General features: G+C 41.6%; 1 protein-coding gene across 4 annotated transcripts in view; it reads right to left on the minus strand.

Annotated features, from left to right (window-relative positions):
- nrxn3b (neurexin 3b) overlaps window positions 1–26,690 on the minus strand; it is a 297,359-nt gene that overhangs the window by 57,778 nt on the left and 212,891 nt on the right. For all 4 annotated transcript variants that reach the window (XM_046060480.1, XM_046060482.1, XM_046060479.1 and 1 more), the window contains one exon: window positions 17,990–18,171. In XM_046060480.1, coding sequence (XP_045916436.1) covers window positions 17,990–18,171 — 182 coding nt within the window. The remainder of the gene's footprint in view (window positions 1–17,989; window positions 18,172–26,690) is intronic.

Genomic DNA, 26,690 nt, shown 5'->3' on the forward strand with positions numbered 1-26,690 from the left:
TGAAACAAAACAGACGCTAGTGGTTAAGTAAAAATAAATGGAAAAAAGTACAGCACCAGTGTACACCACACACACACAAAAGAAAAATCACAAAGAGACTTTGTCTTTGACCTTTCAGTGTGTTTTCCCGTAGAGAATACCTTCAGTCACAATCACATGCATCGCTGCAGCTGCTTGGTAAAGAGTCATGGGGTGAAATTATTTGAATTGACACACAAAACATTTCAGCTTGTTTGAAGAGGTGCCCTCTGTATTTTGCATGCTCTCCTTAGCCTTGTCTAGGGTAATATGCAAAGCGAAACCACACGGGGAGAAAGGAAGCAGAGAAGTAAAAAAGCAGCTACATATCATCCCAATTAACAAAGCGGATGGTGATTATTGGAGCAAGAGATATAAATTCTAAATAGGGGTGAAGCTGTGCCACAGAGATTTTTTCTAATAAAATGGGATGGACAGAGATGCTCTCTTTTGTGTGGTAGCCATAAACATGTCTTTGAGCGTCGAGCAAAGCTTGGACCACAGTTCATTGAGTGAGGAAAAAAGAGACAGACATACAGGCGACGACAGAGAGAGACGCAGCTTCTCATCCATCTGTTTATATACACATACTATTCTGGGCACGCACTTCCAGGCACAAACAGACGGGCTTGATGAATGTAAACACACAAATGTGCACGTGAACACACATACACAGACACAGCCGGGTGGTTTTTATTTTTATTTTGTCACAGCCCTTGTTTGTCCAATGTTGTCTCTGCACACTGCATTAAAATCAGAGCACTCACGTGCCCGGGAACAGGTGTTATAATGCTAATGCTAATGGGTGGCATCTACAGTAGACAGTGTTCTGATCCCTCGCCGGCTATGTCAAGTCTGGATGGTGGAGGGCGAAGTGAAGTAAAAGAAGGGAGGGGTGCTTGTTCCCCAATCACAGGAGATGATGAGGCAGGAAAAAGGGCTTCCTCTGTTCTCTGCCGGGAGGTGGTGGTGGGTGTAGTTGCCAACATTTGCACCTGAGCTAGTTGGATCACCTGAAACACGCTGGCAGCAGAGGGGTGGGTGGTCTGTTGCCAAGGGTAACCTGCCTGGGATCAGGAGTCTACCCTCCATCTCGCTTGCAGAGGTGTCAGGGATGAAGAGGAAAAAAGTGGGAGTGTAGAAGAAAATACACAAGAGGCTATGAGGTGAGGTGGAGAGAGAAAGCTGCAGAAAGATGATTAACTAAGAATGGAGTGCATTAGGCACCCCGTTCCCAACCACACTCATTTTCTTTCTTCTTTCCATTTCTCCCTGTCTTTGATAGACTGCTAAAGAGGAGCTTCATTTTATTCTGATTTGAGATTCATTTAGTTTCAAATCCACCAAGTCTCTCTGTGATAATACCAGTTCGTGGGTCGCTCCCTCCCACTAAGCACTGAAGACACCGATTGCTGCTGTTTAAATTCGCACCATTTGCAGTGTAATTGCTTCAACTTGGAGGGATTACTTTTCAGTAAGAAGATAAAGTGAATCTCCAGTTGCTATGAACACAGTTATATTAGAGATATATTAATGGGGCTTGTGACGTGTACAAAAAAATACCTGTACAACCGACATAAACCAAACTGACCATGTTCACGTCACAGACATTTGTCACTCAAGTACTAAGTAAGTTTGAGGTACCTCCATTTTATTGTATTTTATACTTCTACGTCAGTATATTTTAGAGGGAAATATTGTACATTTTACTCCATAACATTTATTTGACAGGCGTAGTTACTTTTCTGATCAAGATTTGACATAAAGACACATATATTAAGCTTATAAAAGACACTGCATTATTAAAGATGAAACCTTTCAACCTTTCTGGCTTTCAGAAACAGGAATGTCTACTTGGGTCCCCTTGTCATGTTTCACATGTCTGTGAGTTATTAGCAATTCCACCAGAGAGACATTTCCCCGCCTAACTTCCTAGATGGTTTCGGTTAAATTCCTGTTCAGGGTGCAAAAAGGGTCAAATTATCCAATATTCTTACATTAGAGAAAAGTCCAAAAAGATGAATACAAATATGTGTAACACAACATTGATTTTTCTTTCTTTCTGCCCCATTAATCATCTCACAACCCCTCAGATTTATCTTGTGACAGTTTGAGGGTGCGCAACCCCTAGGTTAGGAATCTCTGGACTAAACTACTGATCTATGCAGATCAGATAAAGCAGTTAAAACTAGCTCCACCATGTCATATATAATGTCATATGTAATAATGTATCAGTTAGAATGGATTTATTTTCTTTTGATACTTTCAGTACATTTTGCTGATAATATTTCTGTACTTTTACTTATGTAAGATATTGAATGCAGGACTCTTTTTACAATAATTTCTAGGCACTTTTACTTAAGTAAAGGATCTGAATACTTAGTGACAAGCATGTATCTTTACCCTGCTGTACACCCCGCTGCAACCTCGGGCAGTTATAATCTAATGTATGAATGAACACCTAAATAGGTACACTGCAGCAGTGGAGTCAAAACTGTCCTGCGGCGATGGCTCAGAAGCCACACTGGGCAACATATGCCGTCTCTGTGTGCATGGCTGTCATGTCAGCTTGATACTGGTCAACAGTCCAAGTCTCACTTTGCATTTATTAATTTCCAATTCATGACCATATCCGGTGCATTAGAACTGTGTTAAATCAACCAGAACCACCCCAAACTCCCTGGAATACATGAAAAGATGATGAGCTCTGATGATTGATTAAAGACGTTTTTGAAGCTGAAGGCTGATGGTTAGGCTTTACCCCGCATTATGGAGCAATACTGTATTTAAGTTATCAGAGGGGGATGTATAAATGAGGTAAGATCATTGTTCTCAGTGAAAAGTAAAATTTGGGAGTGTTTTACGCCAGGGTTTTTGGAGATAAGTCAAGCTATCAGACTCCCTGCTGCTCAACAGCATGGGGTATCGCAGCAGCTGTCTAAACTTGTCACTGCTGCTTAGAGTTACTTTAATGTATGTTTTGAGACAGAGAGGTGATGTGGACAAAACAGTGGAGGAAGAAAAACAAGCAACAATAAACAAACAAATAAACTAACAAACAAAAGGAGCCGTGTTCTGGAGTAGAAAAGACAAGAGAGAGGGGATCACTGAAATGGAGACATGAATAGCCAGCACCTAAAATGGCTGAATAAACAGGAGGAAATCTAGGTCGGTCTGTCTCTCCCACTTCAAGGAACGTTGAGGCAAGTGCCCTACTTCTTGAATGCTTTGGACACTTTCAGGGCAAGCTGTTGTCAAACTGGGTCTCCCCAACACTTCTGGATATGTTAAAAAGATCATGAACAACAAAACAATAGTATATTTACATTCACGTCTACTTACATCCTCCCCGCGTGCTCGCCCTTCCTTGTCAATTATTCTCCATAACTATTTTTTCCCTTGCTACTTGGAAAAGGCATTATTTTTCATTAAATTAATTGGCCCAAAAGTAATAAGGCACCAGTCATTTTTAAAGGCAATTTTCTTTTCCATAATATGAAACTGCTAAAAGATAAGTGCATATCAAAGGCTCAGCAGATAGTACTCATTGCTGCTCTCCTCGCTCACAATTAACAGGGCTGCCTGCAGAGAGGAGGCATGAAATCTAGGTGATTGGAATGCAAGGAGATGCCAACGTAATTCTGAGAAACGCCATTAATGTTAATCAGGGGGTCCAAATGTGCCGATGCCTTCATGCATGTTGGAAGCCATGCATACATGCTGATGCGTGTCGCCTGTTGTAAGCATGTCAGAGTGCACAATCAAAGAAGCTGATGCGTTTATCATGGCACGTTTATATGGCTTTTTATGACTCTAATTGAACGGGTGGGAAGATTACTGAAAAATGCAACAGTGGCGTGTGTGCAAATGTGAGTGAATCCTGTGTGCACTTGCATGCATTTCCCCACATAGCAGTACTGTTATTATTAATATTATTTTATTATGCGTCAGAGAGAGAAATATAGATAGGTTTGTTGGCATTTATTATGTATACACACACACACACACACACTCATACATATGTATATATATTCAGTGACAACTTCATAGGTTCACAGAGGGCAGGGAAAGGTGAGCCAGAGAAAGTGACAAATATATTGTCTATCTTGCGAGACAGTGGGAGGTTGTTTTTAAATGTCACAGTGACTCTCAAGGTCTGTCCCAGGTCGGCGTGTGTCGCTGCTCCCGAACAAGACTGCAGGAGACTCATTGCTGCGTCATACACACACACACACACACACGCTAACAGATACACACACACACATGCCCACACAATCAGCATCTGCCACCTTTACTTTTCGAAAGTCTCCAGACGCATTGACTTCATACTGCAGTCTGTCTCCGGAAGACGTAGAGACAAGTGCACGCACACTAAGATTTCAATTTAGGGTTATGGTGATGTGTGTGAGAGAAGGTAAACTCAAAGGAGAGGGCTGCCCTGATCTGGAATAGGTTTCCGTTCAAATACAAAGTCAAATTTTCTTGAGGCCTTCCTTCAAGCTTGCCTTCACAGTTTGACCAATGTTTGCAGAGTAAGCTGCGGAAAAAAAGACAAAGAGCGGTGCAGCCTTGCAAAAACTCACATAACTGCAGAGGCTTTCAAAGACAGTTTTCCCCTTGCTAATGTCAAGTAAGCAAGCCGCACTCCAAAGGAATTAGGGGAGATAGAAAGATTGTTCATGTGCAAAATTTCAATCAAAAGCCAAAAAACAAATGGGTGACGAATAGTTCAGATAGCTGGTCTGTAAGACCTAAACCATCTTCAACAAGGTGAAAGGAGGAGACTGAGAAAAAGAGAATGAAAACAACACCTCCTGCTGCTCCCTTCCCCATCCGTGTTTGCCACAGTACAGCAAACATTACTCTACTCACTTTTTTCTTTTCACCTCCCAGCTCCTATGGGCCACTAACAAATCCACCCATCCACCATCTTCTTCTTCTTCTTCTTCTTTCCTCAAAGCCGTGTGCCAGATGGTAGGGAGACTCTGGGCCAAGTCAGGCACAGTGGGTGTCAGTGGTACTCAACTAATTTGCAACTAATTTATAAACTGTAGCTTAATCAGTAACAATACATCATTATCTATTTGTTGATTATATCCTGTGAAGCTGCAACGATAAACTATAAAAGTCAATTGGCCAACTACTGTGATAATTGATTAATCGTTTTTTATGAATAAATGAGTCAAGATTCTGTGATTCTGGCTTCCCTTAATTGTGAATATTTTCTGGTTTCTTCACTCCTCTATGACAACAAACATCAAAGGACATCATCTTGGGCTTCGGGAAACAATGACCAACATTTTTCACCATTTTCTGACATTTTGTAGACCAAACAAGTAATCTATTCATTGAGAAAATAATAAACAGAATAATAGACTATGAAAATAATCCTTAGTTGCGGTGCTAATATCCTGTATTAATCATTTGAATCTGTAAAGTAACTAAATCTGTCAGATAAAAGTACAATAGTTGCCTTCAAAATGTAGTGGAATAGAAGTATAATGCAGCATAAAATGGAAACGTACAAGTAGCGCAAAATTGTCCTAAAGTACAGTACTTGAGTAAATGTACTTAGCTACTTTCCACCACTGGTGGGTGTCTGTCATTTTTGGCTCGCTGTTGTGTGAGTTTATCTGTCATAGAAGCTGCCCTTACACCACCGCCCCTGAAGGGAGATTAGACACACTGCACTGACTCTCTCTACCTCTATCTGTTTTTCCTGTCCCTCTGTACCTCCAGCCCTTGTCTGTTGCTCTCTCCCCCATCAACATTCCCTCTCTCCTGCTGTCACTGTCTCTGTCCTCTATCTCATTCTCTCTACGTCTCCCTCCCCTTCCCTCCCGCTATTTGCCAGTGTGCGCTCCACTGAGCCAGTACTGTGAACAGGTTACAGTAGGCGAGAGGGGAGGTCCACCAGGATCAGCCATGCGAGGCACAGATGGGCCTCCTTGTCCATTCAGCAAGACTGTTGACAGATGTTGTAGCATAAAAATGCATGATGTATTTCAATCCTCTCTTCCGCTGTAGTTCACAGCTAAGCTAGGGAAATAATGTCAGATAATGCTTTGTAAAATGCCAAAATAACATGGCTATCGTTGTCAAAATCAATTATTTTTTCCTCCTCAGCCGGTGGTATGTTTTGGGGCAGATTTATGAAAATATAATTGACTTTTTTAAGCTTACCGCCAATAGGAATCCTCTGCAATAGCTTGCAAAAGCCATTTAGGACACAAAAAACTACAAAAACGTCAAAAACCTTATACTTCAGGCAGTTAGACAATAATTGGACAAATGGCAAAACCTCCCAGTTTCCATACAGTAACTGTAGAGTCTGTGGGCACAAGAAGCTCAACTAAACTTAAGCAAAAACATGGATTAATCTCATCCCTGGCAGCACTGCAGACGACATTTTTCATAGAGTGTTATCCAACTTGCGCCATCCCCCAAGTGGCAGCATTGGCACACAAGAGGAGAAGGCCCCTTAGAGGCTTTTCCGAGCAAAAGGCATATGTAATGAGTCATGAGGTCTCTCTTCGCTCCAAATTACATTAATTGCTGTCCAGGCAGAAGCCTGCTGGAAAGCAGCCAACACATGTGCAGGTTTGGGCAATTCAACACTGGGTACACTGCAAAACAGTCACATCTAATTTTTCTAAAATGTATGCAATTGCATCATATGTATGTCAAGAATCCCCATTTATCAAAAGGACACGTGAGTGTCTGGCTCAGAGAGAGAGAAAATATGATGAATACTGTATTTTAAAGTGAATCAGCCAAGTGAATGAGCTAGTTAAACCACAAAAGAAAGACGTCATGCCTTTTCTTTTTCTACTTCAGCCGATCTGGCATGTTCCAGCAGAATGTGAATACATTTAAGACAATGTGGGAAGAATGAATTACCCATGTGCCTTCAGCCTTCAAACCAACTTAATCAAAGGAGTCTTGTGAAATTCAGCGGGGGAGGAGAGGGCAGGTTCTGGTGGTTCAAGAGAGCGGTGCTTTCACCCATGTCCATCGTCTTAACATCTGTCACCTCTGTGCTGACTCATACTGTCATGGCCATAGGCTTAGATCTTCCAGAGGTCAGGATGGGTGAGGTGGGATGGGGTAATATCATGATGACATCATCAGGGTTATTTTCTCATACTTGACAAAGCTCCTCCAGAGCATTATACTCTTTTCACTGAATTGTTCTAAACATACCTCCAAAATATCAGTTTTTATCAATAAAATTGGTACCCCTTTAGAAATGTCCATTGGAAGGCTCTTGGAATGAACTGAGGTACTAATTGCAGAGAAAACAGAGACAATGTTCTGACATATGTCCACTCATTATTTTAGGCTAGGAACTAGGAGATTATATAGTTGTTACATACAGTACATGCAGATTATATTTAAGAATTAACAAAACTCAAAGTGAATGAATAGAAGAAAAATCTAAATCAAATTAATATTTGGTCTTCAAAACAGCATCAATTCTCAATAAAGTCTCACGTTAATCTTAACCCATAATTATGTATCCCAATCTATGTGTTGATAACATTTTGTATTAATAATCAGAACCTTCCAATAACTACTAGTAGTAAAGTTATTAAATAAATGTAGTACAGTAAAAAGTACAATATTTCCCCCTAAAATATAGTGTACACTATAAATGTAGACAATGGACTTAAGTGCAGTACATGAGTAAATGTACTTACTTTCCATCACTGCATACCTATAAGTAGTGATAAAGAAGTGATACATATAAGATTGTTGATTTGGACTGCACTGTAACGGCACTTCTTTGAAAGTCCTAAAATGTTGGAGCTGACAGAGATCCATTTAAAACCTGGTACAGTAAATATTCATTTATCATCCTCCACATCTGTTGAATTGTGTGCTTGCCTGCTTGGCAGCTAGACGTTACTTTGAGATTGTTAAACACCAGGTGAACACTAATGAAAATAATTACCAGAATGCAGTGAGGCTCACGTATTGATTAAATATTTTAGTTCAGGATTAAAAGGTCATTACGCTATTGGTCGACTTGGGCGCCCAGTCAGACTGGATTCTATTGGGAGCCGTGGCCTCTTTGGAGCCAGCTATGACCTAACAGTAAATATGCTGTCAGTGTGTTTCTAAGTGTGCGTGTGTGTGTGTGTGTGCTGGAGCACAGAAGGAGTGGTTTGCAGAACTGGAGCTCTCACTAAAAATAGAAAATGTGTCCCCCCCCCCCCAACAATAGAGAGACAGAGGAAATGGCTGAGGGCAATAGAGGAGCAGAACAAGAGAGGTGGAGATGGAAAACTTGGCTGTCATGTCCTTGGCCATCTGCCCTACTGCCTGCCCAGAACGTTTGAGAATCAATAAAACTCCGAGATACACTATAAGTTTCAGTGACTCTGTGCTTATAATAATTCTATATAAGAGACATCCAGTAGGAAATATCTTTTTTCCCCTATAGATTGGTTTTCTGATGATCCCAGCTTCATGAAATGATCGTTTTTGTCTCCTTGTCAATAGAGCTTTGTCATGGTGAGAGTCAATAATGGGAGGATTAAATAAATACAAACCCGCACTCGGTAAAATGCACAGGTACTCACTTTCACATTTTCACTCCATCAGTGAAGGAGCTTCGCACTCAAATTTGATCCCCCTCTTTCTTTATCAGTGAGAGAGAGAAAAAAAACGACTTCTTGCTGGCGCTTAATCCTCCTTGAATACATTTGCAGTGTGTACATATGTGTATTTATGAGTGTGTTTATGAGAGAGCCAATCTTCCACACCGTCGCTGATATTGAAGGCAGAAGACTCTTTTTTTGGCCTTCTTTCCGCTAGATTTATTTTCTAATGTTGACGTTTATCACTTGAGCAGGCCCGCAATTTATCATCCCCCCCTTCTTGTCGATAATCCGAAAGGGAGTCAATTTGCTAAAATGTGAATCTCTTTCTTTTATCTGGTTTTACTCTCCCCTCCCTCTCTCTCCATCTCTGTCTTCCTATCTGTCTGTTTGTCCTGTGGCGGCTCAGGTGAGAGACGGCAGAGGAGCGCAGAGTGGCTGTAACAGGGTAATGTCGAGCCTTGCAGCAGGATTTGGGAGTGTCTTTGGAGCTGAGATGGCACCTAGCCTTGTGTGTGAGATACACCTCAATCGATTTCAAATCCCTCTGATCTTTCATTAGGTGCTCGTCACAAGCTGTCCCGCTCATCACTCAAGCACACATTTCTTCTAGAGCTGTGTAAATAGAGGAAATTACAAAATGATGCCGCTGCTGACTGAAGTGAAGTGCTTTGACCTCTGAGAACATCTGTCTCCATCTAAGAAAGTGCAGCTACTTAAAGACTGAGGTTTGTGCTGTTGGGGTCACTGTTGGGCCGTACTGCCTCTCCAGTGAATGCACTTCAATGCACTGTGGGAACGTTTTCAGCTGGCATAAGGGACTGGGGTATGAAATTCATACTTTACATGACAGTTATTGCTCCCAGTAATGCTCCATTGTGACATTTTAGGAGGTCCTTTCCCATGAGAAGTTGAATGGATGGTTGGTATCAAGTGCATTCAGCCAGTGGAGAGACTGGTGCAGGACTGGTGCAGGTGGTAGGAAGTGGCTTGAGGAGATATAAAAAGTCAAAGTCCTGAAAGTCACTTCATGTCAGCTAGTCATGGTTCCACTAGCTCCTAAAACTCAGTGCAGTCTCTCATTGAGGGTATCTTTTATCAGTCCTTCTTAAAAAGTGAAACATGTTCCTGGGGTTTACAGTCCATATTCTAAGATAAAATGCTGGCTTCAGGAACTCACTGTTGCTGTTACACGTGGATTTTGTTATCATCGGACAGAGCCAGGCAAGCTGCTTTCACTTATTTCCAGTCTAAGCTATGCTAACCAGCTGCTGTTTGTAGCCTCATATATAAATACAGAGCATTTACATTTCTCTTTCTTATGTAACTCTCAGCAATAGAGTGAATAAAAATATTTTAACTGTTCATTTAAACAATGATTCATTTATTAGCATACAAAAAATACAGCAGCCATGAACGTTTTCCAGCACGTCTACCTAGAATACATTTTTTCCACATCCACGATATCCACTAATGCTCTCTTCTAATGTCATTTTCCTAAACTGTTTCAGTTACATTCTGGTTGAGGTTTCCCTTTTGCTCTGTATTTGTCTTCTGGTAACTCCAAAATGGCAAACTCCAAAGCTAGCTAGGGTGCAGCTTCACTGAGAGGACTGTACGGAGTCATAGGGGCTTACCAAGTAACTTATATCTCCAAAATGTGTTGTGTTAAACACAGATGATTTGACAGATGTGTGTGGCAGCTTTGAAGTTGTTGGAAGGCACTTGTGACGCAGCTGGGCTGAACTAATTATTTCTGCCGCTCAGTAGTTCGTAATGTTATTACTTGTCAAATGTATACCAAGGAATGATTAGGAACTAATATCATCAATTTTTGATGACAGAGCAAATAATGTGGTTTAATGACTGAATGAATGAGTAGAGTTCTGAAAAAAAGTTTTATAAAATTGCCGCCACTAAAAAGGCCACATTCTGTCCACACCTCTTGGCCTCTACAAGGAGCTTTAGCAGAGACATTTTTCGCACAGCAGCTGAATTCAACCCGACTGACAAACCAGCTACCAGCTCCCAATCTGGCCTTAAGCATGAAAACAATATTGCTGTGGCACTGTAGAAGAAAAAGAAAAAGTGATAAGGAGTGAGAGATAAGAGAGAGAAAGCTGGTAGTGAGTGGTGGAGGGGAGAGGGGTGGCGTCAGAGTGGGACAGAAAGGCAACACATAATTTGGAATTCACAGCCAATGTGCTGAGACCCAATCTGAGCCAAGTTTGTCTCTGATCCTGCTCTGAATTCTAAAATACCCACATCTCTCTCTCGCTCTCCCTAACTCCTTTCCTCCCACCTCTTTTTATTCTTTCTCTTTCTCTCATTTTCATTCAGCCTCTTGTATTTGTTCTACTTTTGGACGTACACGGTGCTCTACTCTCTGCCTCTTTCATCTCCTCCTTCTGTCTCTTCATCACTGTGAGAATGGGATTCATGTCCTACCATGAAGCTGTGAAAACACGAGCATCCCCCAGAGGGGTGGTTGTCAGAGAGCAAAGTAGGGAGATGGAGGCACTCTGTTTGTTGGTTCTCATTGAATTTTTCATCTTGATCCATGAAATATAAATCGCTGAGACCAGGGCTAAGGCCATGGACCACATGGGTACATTGTAATAATGTCGCTATGTTTGCCCAACCTCAATAGTTATTACTTGCTGTTGCTGTGCCAGAATGGGTGTGGGAGGGTGATGCATGTGTGTGTGCATGTGTGTGTCAGAGGCTCTGCTACATAATCTGTTCCCCCCGAAGATAACTGACAGGCAGATGTCCCTGAAGACCCTCGTGTCATGTTTGGAGTGTCAGTGCCAGTGTACCGTGATGTGAGAATTTGTTGAAGGAGCCTGTTGAAGTGTGTGTGTGTTATGTGTGTGCGTGTGTGTTTATATATGTACGTGGCGGGGGGTGAGAGAATAAGTGAGAGTGAGCGTGTCGGCGGGTGTGTACGGGAGCCAGAAACGTAGAAATAAAGTGGGAGTGCTCATTAGACATGTGTTTTTGTGTATCCATGCATGCGCAATACAAGACGCAAAAAAGGCTTTTGGTGTAATGTGCATTTAAGTGTGTCTGTGCATCTTTTTTTGTGTTTTCAGTTAAGGCAATGGTGCCTGTCGAAGCTGTTAATTATTAATGAACAAAGGCGGTGAACACACAACCTCCATCCTTGATTATTCTGTGTCAAGTCACGAACGTCAGTGACAATACCTTACCAGAGGAGAATAAACAGTAATATTTAATATCCTTCAGCTAGAAAGTGAGATTTCATTCATTTTTGCGAGAACAGAGTTTTTCTAAAAACGCTGAAGATTTTCTCTGGTTTACTTTATGATCATCTGTTCTAAAGATTGAAGTCCTATAAGATGGTTACAAGTATAAAAATGTCTCATCTATCAATGCAACCCATCCATATTCTTACAACAGCACCTTCAAGGTACTGGGAGAGGTTCACTTTTAAAAAATAACAACACCAAAAGGGATTTGTTCTCCTTTTAAAAAACTAAAACTTAAATGCATTTTTGTTTCTGGTTGTAAGCACTACACACAAGTCTGGCCAACCAGGCAAAGCAGACAACTGCCCCGAGGCCCCAAACTCAACGAGGGCCCAGATTCACTGCATGTCAGGTGGTTGTGGTAATTAATTCATTGCAAATTTGTTTTGTAATGTTGCAATTTGTTTAGGGGCACTGTATCAGAATCTACTTTCAGCATCATTTTAAAATTAAGCGTTTCCGTAATCAGTTCCATTAATTTATTTACTTTGAGCAACAGCAATCCCAAGCCTCATTTTAGCTTGCATAAAAATGAAAGGAAATCCGATAGGCCTTTTCACAGCAGACATTTTGACTTGACCTTGTAGGAAAAGAAATGGTGTTAGGAATAACAATAACAATGTCTCTCTTCTGTTCTAGTGTAAGGCATGACAGTGTAACAGTGAGACAGCATGCACAAAACCAGGACCCTGAAACTGCAACTGCAACATTATTGATTTCATTATTAATGCCTGTGCTTTTCCAATTCTGGAAAAAGAGAGTAGTGATCAAAGACTGGTACTGATATCAGCCGATACCCAGAGTTGTGGAACTGGAATTGGTATCAGGAGAGTAAAAGTTGGATTGGAGTATCCCCAACACAACTTATCCTTTATGATCATATAGTGCTTCACAGCTTCTCATGTAGCATGTGAAGGTTTACCTCGCACACACACTCACCAACTGGAAGCTTGTATGCAAGTTAGGATCAGCCTGTTGCGAAAAGTCATTATGTCAACGGTGTCATTGTGCTAATAACCTAGTATTATATATTGACCTGATAAGAAGCATCCTGTGCCAATGATATTCTGTAAAATACAGTACTGTCTGTTGTATCTCCTGGAAAATCTGAATAATAAACCAGTAGAGATAAAAATTACTCAGAGAAATACTTATTTATCAAAGAAGTTACAACAATGCTGACTGCATGTACAGCATGCAACTAGTTGTGAAAAAAGCTGTGAGGTATATTTTTCCAGCTCTTTATTTCCGTGGGGGGAATCAAATGTGGGAGGTAAGGAAATACAAACTCAAACAAGAAGCTGTAATGTTATCAGAAGCCATGAGCCATAACTGCGATAATATCTATCTTTCCCTGCTGAGGTAGGGTAATTTGATAGAACCAATACATTGCTGGCCATGTACGTGCTGGTGCACACAGGTACACATCAAACATCTTATATTAGGTCTGTGAGGAAGAGTGCGAGAAAGGCAGCGAGGGAGGGAGATGGGGAAACAGACAATGTTAGAAATGAACACATACAGACAGGGAGGAGGCTGACCGATGGATAGGGTGAGACAATGAGTGAGCAATCGGTGAACAAATGAATGAATTATGCATCTCTACTGCATTAATTCATTAAAACATACGTGCATTGTACGTGTGCATGTAACCTATGTGAAGGTACAGCATGGTCTGTGCAGTATTAGCATCCAGGGCCATTCATCTCATTCCACATCTTTAGTCTGAGTGTCAGCAGTAGAGTTTTCAATTATCCAGCAGCCGCATCTTTTTCTCCCTGTGAATTAGCACAAGGGGAAAACTCAAGCGAGTAATGGAATCCCGGGTGCTGTTACTTCATTAGAAAACCTGTGCCTGATTGGTTGTCAGTGTATGGTTTGGAGAGAGGGTGAAGATTCGAAATATCTCCAGGGATGGAGATGAATGTGTGTGTTTTAGACATGCTGGCCGAGATTAGATGAAAAAAGATGTGTGCGTGTTAAGACATCTGGGGCATCTGTCCATCCATTTGGAAATGTTTTATAGAGACCATTACTGTTATCACCAAAAAATATGGCTTTTATTTTGATGTTAAACACAAGTGCAAAAAATGTCATCTAATGCGATTTCTGAGTGAAAATTAAAGCTTCTTAACACCTTTCTTATATAACTTAAAGTTCAAATGCTTGAAATTCTGAAAGCAAACAAACGTAATAAACTAGATTTTACATCAAGAAAGGTTTATAGTTCAAACTAAAGCAGCTCAGCTTTTACGAGCTTAAATGTCACATTTATCTATAAACAAATTGGAGTTGTCATTTTAATGACTTTGTGTGGAGTGTGGCATATTTTTAAGTTACCTGTTAACAGCAAACGTGTTGCAATAGTCGCAGAGTCATTATCTTGTCAGGTGTCTTGCTGTGATTTCCTCCCTTAATTGGAAACCAAAAGAGCTGCCAGACATGAAACTTGATGGAGCGTTCTCAATTCAGCTTTGCCTGACTCCAGCTTGTCACCTGCAACGTCTCCGCAGAGGTGAGTTCATTTGGACTCACGAATAACCAGACGTCAACTCCCTCGCCTTGCACTACTCTACTGTGGTGTTCAAACAACATGAAAGAGGAACGATAGGGTCTTTCTGGTGGCTGTGCAATGTTACTGTCGTGTCCTGTAATCCAAACCAGGCCAGGGCTCTGGTTGCATGTCATCCTTTTGCCTCTCTCAGTCCTTCCTGTCTCTATATTTGAAGACCACTCTGAATTACACCTCCTAAGACAGTAACTCTACAGCTTTCAAGTACAGGATGCATATCGTTTAATGTATACATTTCGCTGCATCAATAATATCTTAAATATAATTTATTTACCTTCAGATTTCCCCAGCCACAGGTGATTAAAATTGATGATATCCCAGTGACAAGGTTCTCTTCAAAGAAATAGAAGGTACAGATTTTCCTTTAATATCCAGACAATATTGTGACAGTTTTGCTTCAACTCCAACCGTTAATAAAATGTCCTGTCACCAGCATATTTGTCACTGTAAGAGGGTAACATCAATGTCTTTTAAGCAGCACAGTTTCTTAAAGTTTGCGTCGTTAATTGTCCTGTGTATTTGTGGGAACTGCACTGGTAATTACAAAAAAAAGCCAACCTAAATGGTGTGGTAGAAATGAAATTCTGAAGGATTTTGGTGTATGTGTGTGTGTGTGTGTGTGTGTCTTGGGTAATCTTCACCTGCAGTCATGTGCAGTCCCTGGTGAGAGACTGCATGAGTCACAAACAGCACATCTAGCCCACGGCTTAAAGTCTTTCTGTCATGGATTTAAGCTTACACACACGCACTTTAACATGTACCCCCCCCCCCATTCAGACACACATTACTACTAATTACTGCAGTATTGCCACAAGCCCCCCTTTCGACTCACCTTTCACTAAAAAGTCACCTGTGATAGAAACATCTTTGATATTCGACAGCTTTAGGTATTTATCTTAGCACTAGATTCTGATTATCATTCAATATATGCAAAATGGAATACCAGCTGCATTCAAGGATGCTTGCCTGTTTTACGCTCTGTATCAGAACTCAGAAATCACATGATCTCATAAATGAAATACCGGCGATGGTAAAATGCCGCGCTCACCTCCGCAAATTATCCCAAATTGCCCCTCAGATTTCAAACCAAGCATGCAGTTGTTCTTAGCCATTAAAATGTAAACACTACAATCAGCATTTTAATTCACGATTGCCAAACAAGCCGTAAGCTAATCACGGAGAGCAGGGAGAGGAGATAATGAAGAAAGCAAAAGAGAGAAGGAGACCAAGGAGGGAGTCAATGATGGCTCTGCATGTTTAAAAAACACCATGTGTGGCCATTTTTTTCTGTCAGAGCAAACTACAAGCATGGGATACTTAAATCAAAGTCAAGGCCAGTCAAAGACTTTCACGATCTCCTGGTGACGTTTTACAAAAAAAGGAACTTAAGAATATGTACGCAACTTCTGAATATAAAAAATATTTTCCTTATTGTTGACTGTCAGATATTCAGCTACATGATGATTTTATAGTGTGACGTTCGCATTTAGACTTTAGTGTGCTGATTCTAGTAGTGACCTAATAATTGCAAAGGCTAAGTTAATGGCCCTGGGCCTGATACGACCTTTGGTTAGACATATATCCAGAATTGACAGGCGTAACACCTTTAACCTTTTCCTCCGGATTCATTACTAAACGCAAAACGCTGACAGCGAAGACCTGACGTCTGTCATTAGAAGTTATTACCTAATGACATTTCGGTGAAGCCTGGAATATCCGCTAATTGTAATAGCACTTCTACCACACATAAAACTCGTAGAGGCAGCAAAGTTGTTTTAGCTACAAATCAAACAAAACCCATATTGTGGTAACCTTCCTAGAGATCCAATATCCCCATGACGACGAAACTGGGGAGTAGCACAGTCTGATGTGGGGGCATTGTTAAAGCATTATCCAGATAGGCACAACAAACATTAGAAGTGAGGTCAGGCAGTAGTTTATTTTCCTCAAGATGTAACCAAATCCACCAGCTTCACTGCTAAATATTCACTCAAGGTCTAATTAATTATTTACTGTTCACCTGTGGCAAGATGTACAGCTATCTTCATTTGGTTTCTGTTTAATAGTGTGTACAGCGTAATTGCGTGAAAAGGGGAACCTTGGAGTGTCATGAATTTTAAGGGTACATTATTAACATCACTGTGAGAATGGAATGAAACCCGCTCTGTTTGTACACCTTTGGCTGTCAATAAATCATCTGAAATATTAGCAGTGTTACCCACACACAAAAAACCCAGCCTACACTGTGTTGAGAACATGCTGCTACTCTAAATGAATTGGAGAAATCTCCAGTTGCTTTTTTTTCTATTAATATATTCATTAGCGTCATGAGACTGGAGGAATGGAGACATTCACCGCCCAACGACTCGCAGCCAAATTATAAGAGAGACCCTGCCTGGCTAGCTATGCTGTGATATCTAAAAAGCAGAATTAAAAATGCATCGCCTTTTCCTTCCTTTAGAGGTTTCCTGCAATTACTCAGTTAGTTAGGGACGCAGGGAGGCGTTTCCCACATCACCCTCACAAGCTTACAGTACATCTTCATCATTTTCTCTCTATCCGTGCCATTCCACTTCCTTTCTCACCTATGCACACGCATGCAAACACACACATAGTCACTGTATCTCTCTATACTGTAAAGGCAGCTCAAGACTTCCTGTTGTTGGCCCTCATCTTTGCGGAGCAGATGGCTGCTTTCTGCACCACATGGCCAGCACTCAGGAGATGAGGGGAGCTCTTTAAGAAGAAAAAGACTTTCAATCTGCTTTAGCAACTGTAGCTCCTCCTCATCATCACATCTTTTTTCGCATGGCATCAGCAGCAACCCCCCACCCCAACCACCACCGCTTCCACATAATGCACCTCCTTCGCACTGCTTAGGCGCTATGCATTGATCTAGCTGCTGTTGATGATTATGTTAATACTTGAAGCTTACATAAACGAGTCAAACACAAGGTCGCGGAGTGAGATTATTAAGATGCTGGATGGATGCAGAGTCGACTGGCCAAGAATTCCAACTCGCAGCCCCCCCGCCATGTTTCTCCAACATGTGGGAGCACACTGCATATGTATGGAGAACTGCATTCATTATTCATGCTGGGAGTCAGTTTGAATGGTGGAGAAGTAGGGCTATTCTGGAAGAGGATAGTGAGCAGAAACTTAGACTAGACTAAGTTATCTTTCATTTTTCTTTTATGGATCTGTACAAGTTTGTACAATTCAGTTGGAGCATGGTGGGCTGAATCTGGCCACAATAAGAAAACCTTGAGGAATGATTCTGAGGTTTGTTTGCGGTCCTCGTCTTGGCCAGCTAAGCTTGTGGTTGTGATGCTAGAAACATATGAGTCCTTATTACACAAAAAAGCTTAGATTAATTTATTGTAATTTATAGGTGCTAAACTGCTAGTTAGTTTATTAGCCTGGAACAGATGTTCCTCTATCCTCTATCTAATTAAATAAATGACTTCAGCAGAATGAATGTGTTATGTAGCTGTTAGTTCTGAATGGACAACGTTAGTACTTACGATGTGCAGCATGATGTAGTCACCCAGACGCGGGGCACTGTCGATGCGGACGAGGATGCCGTCTTTGATGGTCGTGCTAAAGCCCACTGCCAGTCGGTCCGTCCGTGTGCTCGGCCTCTCATTATTAGGCCACGTGTATGTGATCAGACCCCCTCCCTTACCAAAGATATATGTGGTGCCAGCTGTGGAAACAAAAGAAGTAAAAAAGGGCAGGAATTAGATTTGTAGTAGGAGAAACGGAGGCAGATAAAAAGATACAGGGTAAAATTCAGTTCAGTGACAGTATAAACATACTGTAACTACACACTAGGGAGCACGGTGTCGTCAGCAACAAGAGACTTGTCTGACAGAACTAGATCCAAACTACCTCTATTAAGGGCTAAATCTGCTGTAATTCCTTTACAGCTACCTTGCCACTTGTACAATGCAATTGTGTCCAGTTCTATTTTAGGATTTTTAATGGTATTCAGCCACCACTATTTTTTGGGTAGAAGTCAGTAGCTCCCTTGGTGCCGTCTATGACCTATCCAACTCTTAAATATAGTCCCTTTCCAGGGAATAACAGCCAGTATGACCAGAGCCGGATAAGTCTCCCAATCCTCATGTATTATATATGAGACCTGCAACCAAAGAACAAAGGCTGGCACAAGAAAGGAGAGAAGGGGGGAGAAAAAAAATCGAAGAACCTTTGTCGAGTTTAATTTGACAAATGCAATGTAGAAAAAGGGGTCTCAGTACCACTGGGGGTAGAGACGCTCACCTGAATGAAAATTGTTATTACATCAGCCACTATACAGATTGGTGTCAGATTAGAGGCATTGATTGGCTCAACTTTAGCCTTAGCCCTGAGCCAAAGAATCTGTGAAAGTTGTTTGTGGATTTCCTTTTTGTTATCATCATGTGGACCCCCGTCCCCATAAAAAAAGGAAAAAAAGAGAAAAGAGAGAAAAGTTTCATTATTTGGTTGCAGGGCCGGATTCAATTCCAACTTCTGAATATTCCCTAAGGTGCATCTGAATTAAAGCACTGAATCCTTGAGCCGCTTAACCATCTCGTCCACATTTAGGCAAAGATAATCAAGAGATCAAAGGCATTAGACCTACAGCAGATAGACTGGAGGGTGAATCAATATGGGAGATGAAACCAACTCCTGTGGCCTAAGGATAAGGACACCTCAGAGGCTGACAGGGGATTGCTAATGAAGTCTCCGAGTTCTTGCATCAATATATTAATTAATTTTTTTTCTGCCTCCATCATGCTTCTGCGTCACTTTCTTCCACATCACCTCTCTCCCTCTGTCTACTCCCCCCCCCCCCCCATCATTCCTCTCTTTTTATTCACTCCCTCTCCAAGTCACCTGAACATCTGTTTGGCCTTGTGATGGGTGCCCAGCTGTCTCACTGTTTCCCCTATGCAGCGGCCAACAATCTGCTCTGTGGTCCATAATACCCCAGGGACTGCAAGAACATATGGATGAGAGGGAGTAAGAGAAGGAGAGACTCCATCGACCAGATGAGTGTCTCTATTTGCCTTCAGGCGCACAAACAGGTCTGCATTTTACACACCTCAGGTGCCAGCAAGGCAAACCACCAACTAAGGTCGTCTATGTGACATGAAAAATGTCTGAACAAGTGAAGCATCCAGAGCCTCAAACAACTGCTTCACTTCTTGTAACTAATAACCGAAAATGGCTGGTTTAACACAGACGCCTCCCTTTGAGATTTCATTTTTTTTCCTGAAGAGAAACAATAAAATCTCTCAATTGCTCTCAATGACATTCCACCAATTGAAGCTGACATCTGCATCATGTATCACCTGCCTAGAATAGCTCATCTCCTCCATGGCATCACGTCTGGCTGGAAACAAGGCCCTGATGCCATGAAGACAGCAGATAGCAGCCTGAAGCCAGGTTGCACCGGATCTGGGCCCTGCTGTCTCATTGCCTCAAAGTTTCTTCTTGCCAAAAGAGTTCAGGCAGACTTGGGATCAGTTTCCCGGCAAACAAGCAAACTTCGCCTATCTCATCTAACACACATTCGTTTTTTTCTGGAGGGGATGACGATGATGAGCAGCAAAGATACAAGCACCCCGGGGAGCCAATTATCACATTGAGGAGATTTGCTTAGTGTTTCAAGAAGACAATGTTCGGCATTAAACACACACAGGCAGCCGCACGCACACCGACTGACGCACACACACGCACACACAGAGGCAGGCTGACGGAGGCACAAATGCACATCGTGATGCTCAAGTACAAAAGTGTGCAAACTCGTGTGCATACACATAAAAACTCAAAACATGGTGCCTTCTCACATTCAATCACACAAGTGGGTGATTATCTGCACAAGTACAGAGAAGAGAGAGAACCCGAGATCGCCAAAATGTAGCACATTTCCCTATAAACCTGCTGGGTCCAGCCTGCACCGGCTGTATTCCCACTCAGAGAGGAAGTCCACTGCATATCAATTCATTCATTCACTGTGGGCAAAACTATCTAAGTGCAGAATCATTTCTGATACAATTTCAACGGAGAAAAAAAGGACTCTATGAATGGTTAGCAACTGTGAGGAAATGTAATATTGTGGCGGCTAGGCTAAACTCACATGGTCAAGAGTTTCATTCGAATAACTTCACTCAAGCGTGCAGGGAAGTGGCACCAATATAATTGAATTTCAGCAATTTTGCCAGGAGACTGATTAGATGAAAGTGATGGTAAACAATGGCACATTTGAACTTTTCTAGCACATCTTAGCGTGCATACTCTCAATTACTTCAACTAACACCTCCTTGGGCATTAACCTGGCCACATAACTGTTAATAAGCAATAATATCTTCAAGGTCTTTTAAAGGGGCATTATGGAGTTTCCAGTGGCCACTAGTGGTGTGGTTCTAAGATTGCAACCAGGTGTGTGCTCGTACGCGTGCTCGCTTGAAGTCATGAGCGAGCATAATCCGAAACACAACCAGTTTCATACAGAAATACCACAATAAACGCAGGAACACCAACATGCAGGCTGTGGCTTTTCTCCAGACATGTTCAGGCCATAGGTTCAGGTTCTGTTACTTCAACATTCCCGTCTCAGAGGCAGATCAACACCGGCGCCGTACCTTTCCTTCAGCGCAGCGAGCCGCATATCGACTCAATACTCCCAAAAAAAGGCAGAGTGACAATGTTACAGTAATAGTTTTATCAGCTGCAGGTTGAACTAACGTTAAATTTACTGCATTTAGCCGACGTGCTACAGCGTTAGCTCGCCTGCTGCTTTTCAGTAACGTTAACCATCTTTACTATCTGTGAATCTGTCACCGGAGGCTCAGCAGTGTCAGCACAGCTACATGTATTGGATGATAATGAAACGGTTCGTGAGCTGGAATGGATATTATAATGAAATTGTGTCACCCTTTATAACAGTCAGACCGCAGTAAGTAACTTTACTGTAACTAGTGATAGTGGATGGCTCTTCCTCTGGGTTGTTGTGACCGTTTTGTTGCAGTGTTTTATGTTATGTGGGTCACGTTAGTTACAGTGACTGAGAGGTGGAGAAGCTGTGTACCTGAGTATTGGTAAAACCACAATAAACATAAACTGAATGTTACGAAGAAAACAGCGGCAGGTCCGAGCTACTGTAGCGTTAGCTGGCTGCATCCCTATAGGCTACCTTTTAGTAAACAAATCGCTCCACATTTGTTTTTTGCCGTTACATCCTTTCTTGCAGGCTAAATCAACAGTGGTACACAGGATAGTAACATGGGTCGCATTAGTTGGTGAAGTAATGTGGAAAGCATATAACTTTGCACCGGATAATATTGGCAGCTGCTCGCCGTTAGCCTGCGTGACTGTGTATCTCCAGCTTTACTAATGCTCACTTCATTCTTACTCGACATCATCTGAACCTGTTTGGTCTGACGGGCTTCAGCACATACACCTTTATTGTTGTTTTGTATCCTTACGTTATGGTGTTAGTGGACTGCATGTCGTTAGCTGCCGTGTTGTCGCTATAGTCTGAGAGAGGCTCAGGAGCGCGCACAGGGCTTAATCCGACCCGGAGACCTCACATTAAAAGCAGAATAGTGGCTGATGCAAGCAACGGAGAAAACAGGCATGTGCTTCATTTCTAAGTGAGTTTTGAGCCCATTGACAATAAGGCAAAGACAATTTGATTTATTAAAATCAAAAACTTACATATAGCCCATTTAACCTGTATTAACAATTAGCAACACTAAAATCATAATGCAAAAATGAAGAAAAGGCTAGAGCTATTCTTCATTAAAATAAAATAAATCAACACGTGCCAATTGCTTTCATTGTTTTACAGCTGTGTGTACTCTACATTAGCAAGAAGATCTCACGTTAGAACATTGGCAAAAACCATTTCAAATTTAAATGAAACTGTATCCCTGACATGGACACTGCCATTGTTGCTTACAAGTAGCACTAAACAACAGGCAAATAAAAATCATGTTGAAATTATTTTGACAGATATTACATCACATTGGTTGTATATTAGTCACAATTTCAATCAGAAAAAAATTCAGTTCCTGGGATTTGGATATTTCATTTGGCCATATTGCAGATTAAATAATATTTCGATTAAGTGTTCAGCACTACGGACATGGTGTAAATGTTATGCCAGTAATCAGCCAAAATGAAGCATCCAACATACATGCCTTTTATGGACATGAAGCCCTGGTGAAAAGCCAACCACAGGGATAACATCATCAAAGGAATCAAATCTACAAACAGATTACTGCACAAGATGTTATGTTGGTGGATTAGAGGGGACTTTCATCTCCATCTTTGAATAATGCAATCTTGCCATGGCCAGTGGGTAGTGAGGGGAGGCCATCTGAAATTGAATTGATCTGAGAATCTGAAAGGAATTGTTGGGGACCTCACTTTGTGGGAAACAAAGAAGCAGCCTGCATGTAAAACAAAACAACGGAATAAAGAAGCAGTGTGAGAATCACTCTGTCCATTAATTCACACTTAAGTGAACTGGATTCCATCGTTTCTGTGTAGAGCGAAGGCTAACTTCTGACACGACGATCGCTCTCCGTCCAAAGTTTATCCAACCGATTCCTCAGCTGCTCCTAGGGTCGGTGCTCTGTTGCACCTGCGACTGCTACATCCTGTTTATTGCTGTGTTTTTATGCCTGGTAACCTTCCTTTTGTATCGGTACCATGCTGCTGGGCCGTACTTGCTTTGTTCCAGTGTGTTAAGCCAATGACGGCGCTTTATCAAGACTGAAGTCCAGTAACACCACTGCCGAATGAAAGTTTGCTGCTGGTTCTGGCGTAATAAAGTAGCAATTACAGTGTTTTACCACAGTAATTAGGATTTGTGTATTTGTATCTCTGTTACTCCCTGATCCTGCGTGCTGAGTCGAAAGCCATACTTCATCATGACCAAAATCCAGAACCAAGGTCATTGAATGCAAGTTCACTGCTGGGTACTGTGTGATGAATCATTAGTTGCATTGTATTTAGCCACAGCAACCCGGACTTTATATCTTGCTAACCCCCACACACACCCCCACCCACACACCCCCACACACCCCCACATCCACACACACACACACACACACACACACACACACACACACACACACACACACACACACACACACACACACACACACACACACGCACATATTCTTTAAATGTATCCCCACAAACACATCTGGACCCCACAGCATGTAGCCTAAACACCAGCTGTGCACCCCACCATCTTGGTGAGGACAGGTAGCGTGCTTAAGGTTCGCGGGCCCGTCTGCCATTTTGGATCATTATGTGATGAGCCACCCACATGGCTCTGTTCACCATTTTCCTCGCTCTTCCCCCCTGTATTATCCCACACACACCTACTTTTACATGATCGCCTATTGTTGTATGCTTTGTTTTGCTAAGAATTTTTTAGCTTAAGTTGTTGATCACTGGTCTGTGAATGATGATGATATAGGTTCCATATAGGTGTCTAAAGTAAATTATTTTAAGATTTAGATTAATTTAGATTAATTAATAACGTTACTAATATTTCTAAAAGATTTTGCTAATAACCAAACCTGCCCCTACCAGATCTCAACAAAATAATGACCAACATTGATTTTCTTTGATAGTCAGTAAAATAAAATAAAATGGCTCCTTATGAGCCTTAAAATGTCTGGTTTTAGTTTTGAAATAAAGGCATTGCATTGTCCAGTGTTGTGATTCATTGCATCTGCAGTGTACCTCCATTTAGAGACAAACTGTGCATGAGAGACTAGGTCAAAGCCTTGGCCTCTATTTCGACGAGGTCCCCTGAGGCGTGGGAGTGCAGACAGAAGGTCAGGACACCTGTCTGCAGAACAGAACCGTGTCCTGTCCTTCAGGCCCCCCACGTGACATTACCCAGAGAAAAGTAGAAAAGAAAAAAAAAAAGAGGAGGTATATGGAATCTCACACAGAGCCAGAAATGATGGAAGGTCACCCGTTTCAATACACTTGACTAGCGGGAAAAATCTTGGTGGCGCAAACAAGATCGGCCATCAGGCCACTTATCCACTTTCCTCAGTGTATCATGATTAAAAAAATAAAATAAAAGGAAAAACATTTTACATACATTATTTATGGGCATGTTTTCACGCCCTTCTCCCTCTCTTTCACATACACATTTAAACATTTGTACTAGGCAACAATGCTATCTATAAAAGAGCAAAAAGAGCAGCTGCCATGGTGCACATCTGTTATGACTAGGTAATTGGTTGTATTCAGGCTTCACACCATGCTGTGATAAAATCCTCTGTTTAGAGGCAGCTGGTAGAGGACCTACAGTAAAAGACTGGTACTGTCTGTGCAGCACTGGCTGCAGGTAGGCAGCAGTCAAGAGTTTCTTTTGGTTTCTAAGCTGGATGGGGTGAGGAGTGTGTACCTGTGTGTGCATGTGTAAATGGGCAGCCACAAAGTAAAAGGTGTCATTGCCAGCTACCCACGAGGCACAGAACTGCAGTGAGTAAATGCTCTTCTCTGTGTAAGTATGCTCACACACTCAGAGTCATCTGCATAGACATGTATGAGTCTGAACTTGTGCCCACACATCCACAAGCACACACAATTCCTCTCCTTTCTCCTTGATGTGTGTTGTTTATGTGCTTTTATGTCTTTCCCCTTGTTATCTCTTGGGGCTTTCTGCAGTGCTGGCACCCCAGGGGATGGGAAAAGAAGACAAACACAGTTTGATGTGGTCGAATTTTCTGCCATCGGAGAATGAGGAAAATAAAGAGGAGCTTAAAAAAAAAAAAAATCCTGAAAGTGAGATGCAAAATGTAATTGCCTCCTCAATCACGTTCAAAAGAACTCTATCATCACAACGCTTTCTCCTGCCGTGTCTCATCCATGGGAATTATTAGGCTTGCTGTCCTTCACATAACTACAATAAGGAATCATTGGCAGAGAAATCGAATTGTGAGATACTGAGCTGTGTAATCACCGGGATTTATCTCCATTTTACAACCTCTTATCATTTCATAATTCATATTTCCAACTGTTGCCTCTTCCCTCTGGGATAGAGTGAGGGACGAGACTGATGATTGAATTCTCTCTCTCTCTCACTCCCTCTCTCTCTGAAACAAGTTTACAGCAAATGGCTAAAACACTATAGATGTCCATGTGCATGCACGTATGCTGTCAGTATTAGACTTTTAACGCATTTCTATGGCATAAACACACAAAATGCACGTTGTATGTGTGCGTGCTGGCCATCTCGTCAGATCTGCGACACCGAACAAAATGCAGAATATGATTGATGAAGGGCAGTGTGTTGTGAAGAATGGCTATGTAAAGAAAACAGCCAGCCTTGAATGATTTACACTGTCTGCTTCCCTGTTATAATAAGCTGTAGTATTACCACACTATATGGATTCACGCACCAAAAACCAGGGGTAATAGAAGTGGAAGAAAAACCGAGAAAAAACAGAGACAGAATGGAAAGAGTGTACACAGTGAATGGTGGAAGAACTTTCCAGGCAGCCAGAGCTGTATTATGATATATGTGCAGAAAAAACACCATACAGTTGGTATTAAGATTCTGTTTATGTTTTCTCACCCAAGATTTGCTTTAAATACCAACAGTTTCAGCGTAATTAAACTGTATATATATATATATATATATATATATATATATATAAATGTAATAATAATACATATATACATATATATATATGTAAGAATCTTGTATCACATATGATCGCTGGAAGGGAACATAAATTACATTTAAATTAATGACAAATGTGACAAAAAAACCTTCAAGGCAAGAACATAACACAGTCGATTATAGCTTAGAAAGTTATTTCCCAGTCTACACAATGCGTACAGAGGATTTTATGGATTACTTTATATTGTAGAACATTTTGTCAGAGTCATTTTCTAACTTTATGAGCCACAGCCTACTAGCAAATGCAACAAAGCGAGGCAGAGGCTCAGGCAGCTTCTGCTGCTTGGGCTGCAAAGTAGCACCAGTAGCCAGGATGATAAAGTCTGAGCCGCTGGGCAGCAGCTCCACTCGCTAGGATTGAGCAGTCAAATACTACAGTGGTTGTATTTGTGCTACTGTTGCCCTACAGTTCCAAGAGAAGCTAAGGCCTCTCTGCTGCCATGAGATTTAGTGCAGACAGATTTGTTAGAGTTGGTTGTTGGTGCCAGTGCAGAGGGAGTGCAGGTGACAGC

Source organism: Micropterus dolomieu, linkage group LG10, assembly GCF_021292245.1.
Source record: "Micropterus dolomieu isolate WLL.071019.BEF.003 ecotype Adirondacks linkage group LG10, ASM2129224v1, whole genome shotgun sequence".
NCBI lineage: Eukaryota > Metazoa > Chordata > Actinopteri > Centrarchiformes > Centrarchidae > Micropterus > Micropterus dolomieu.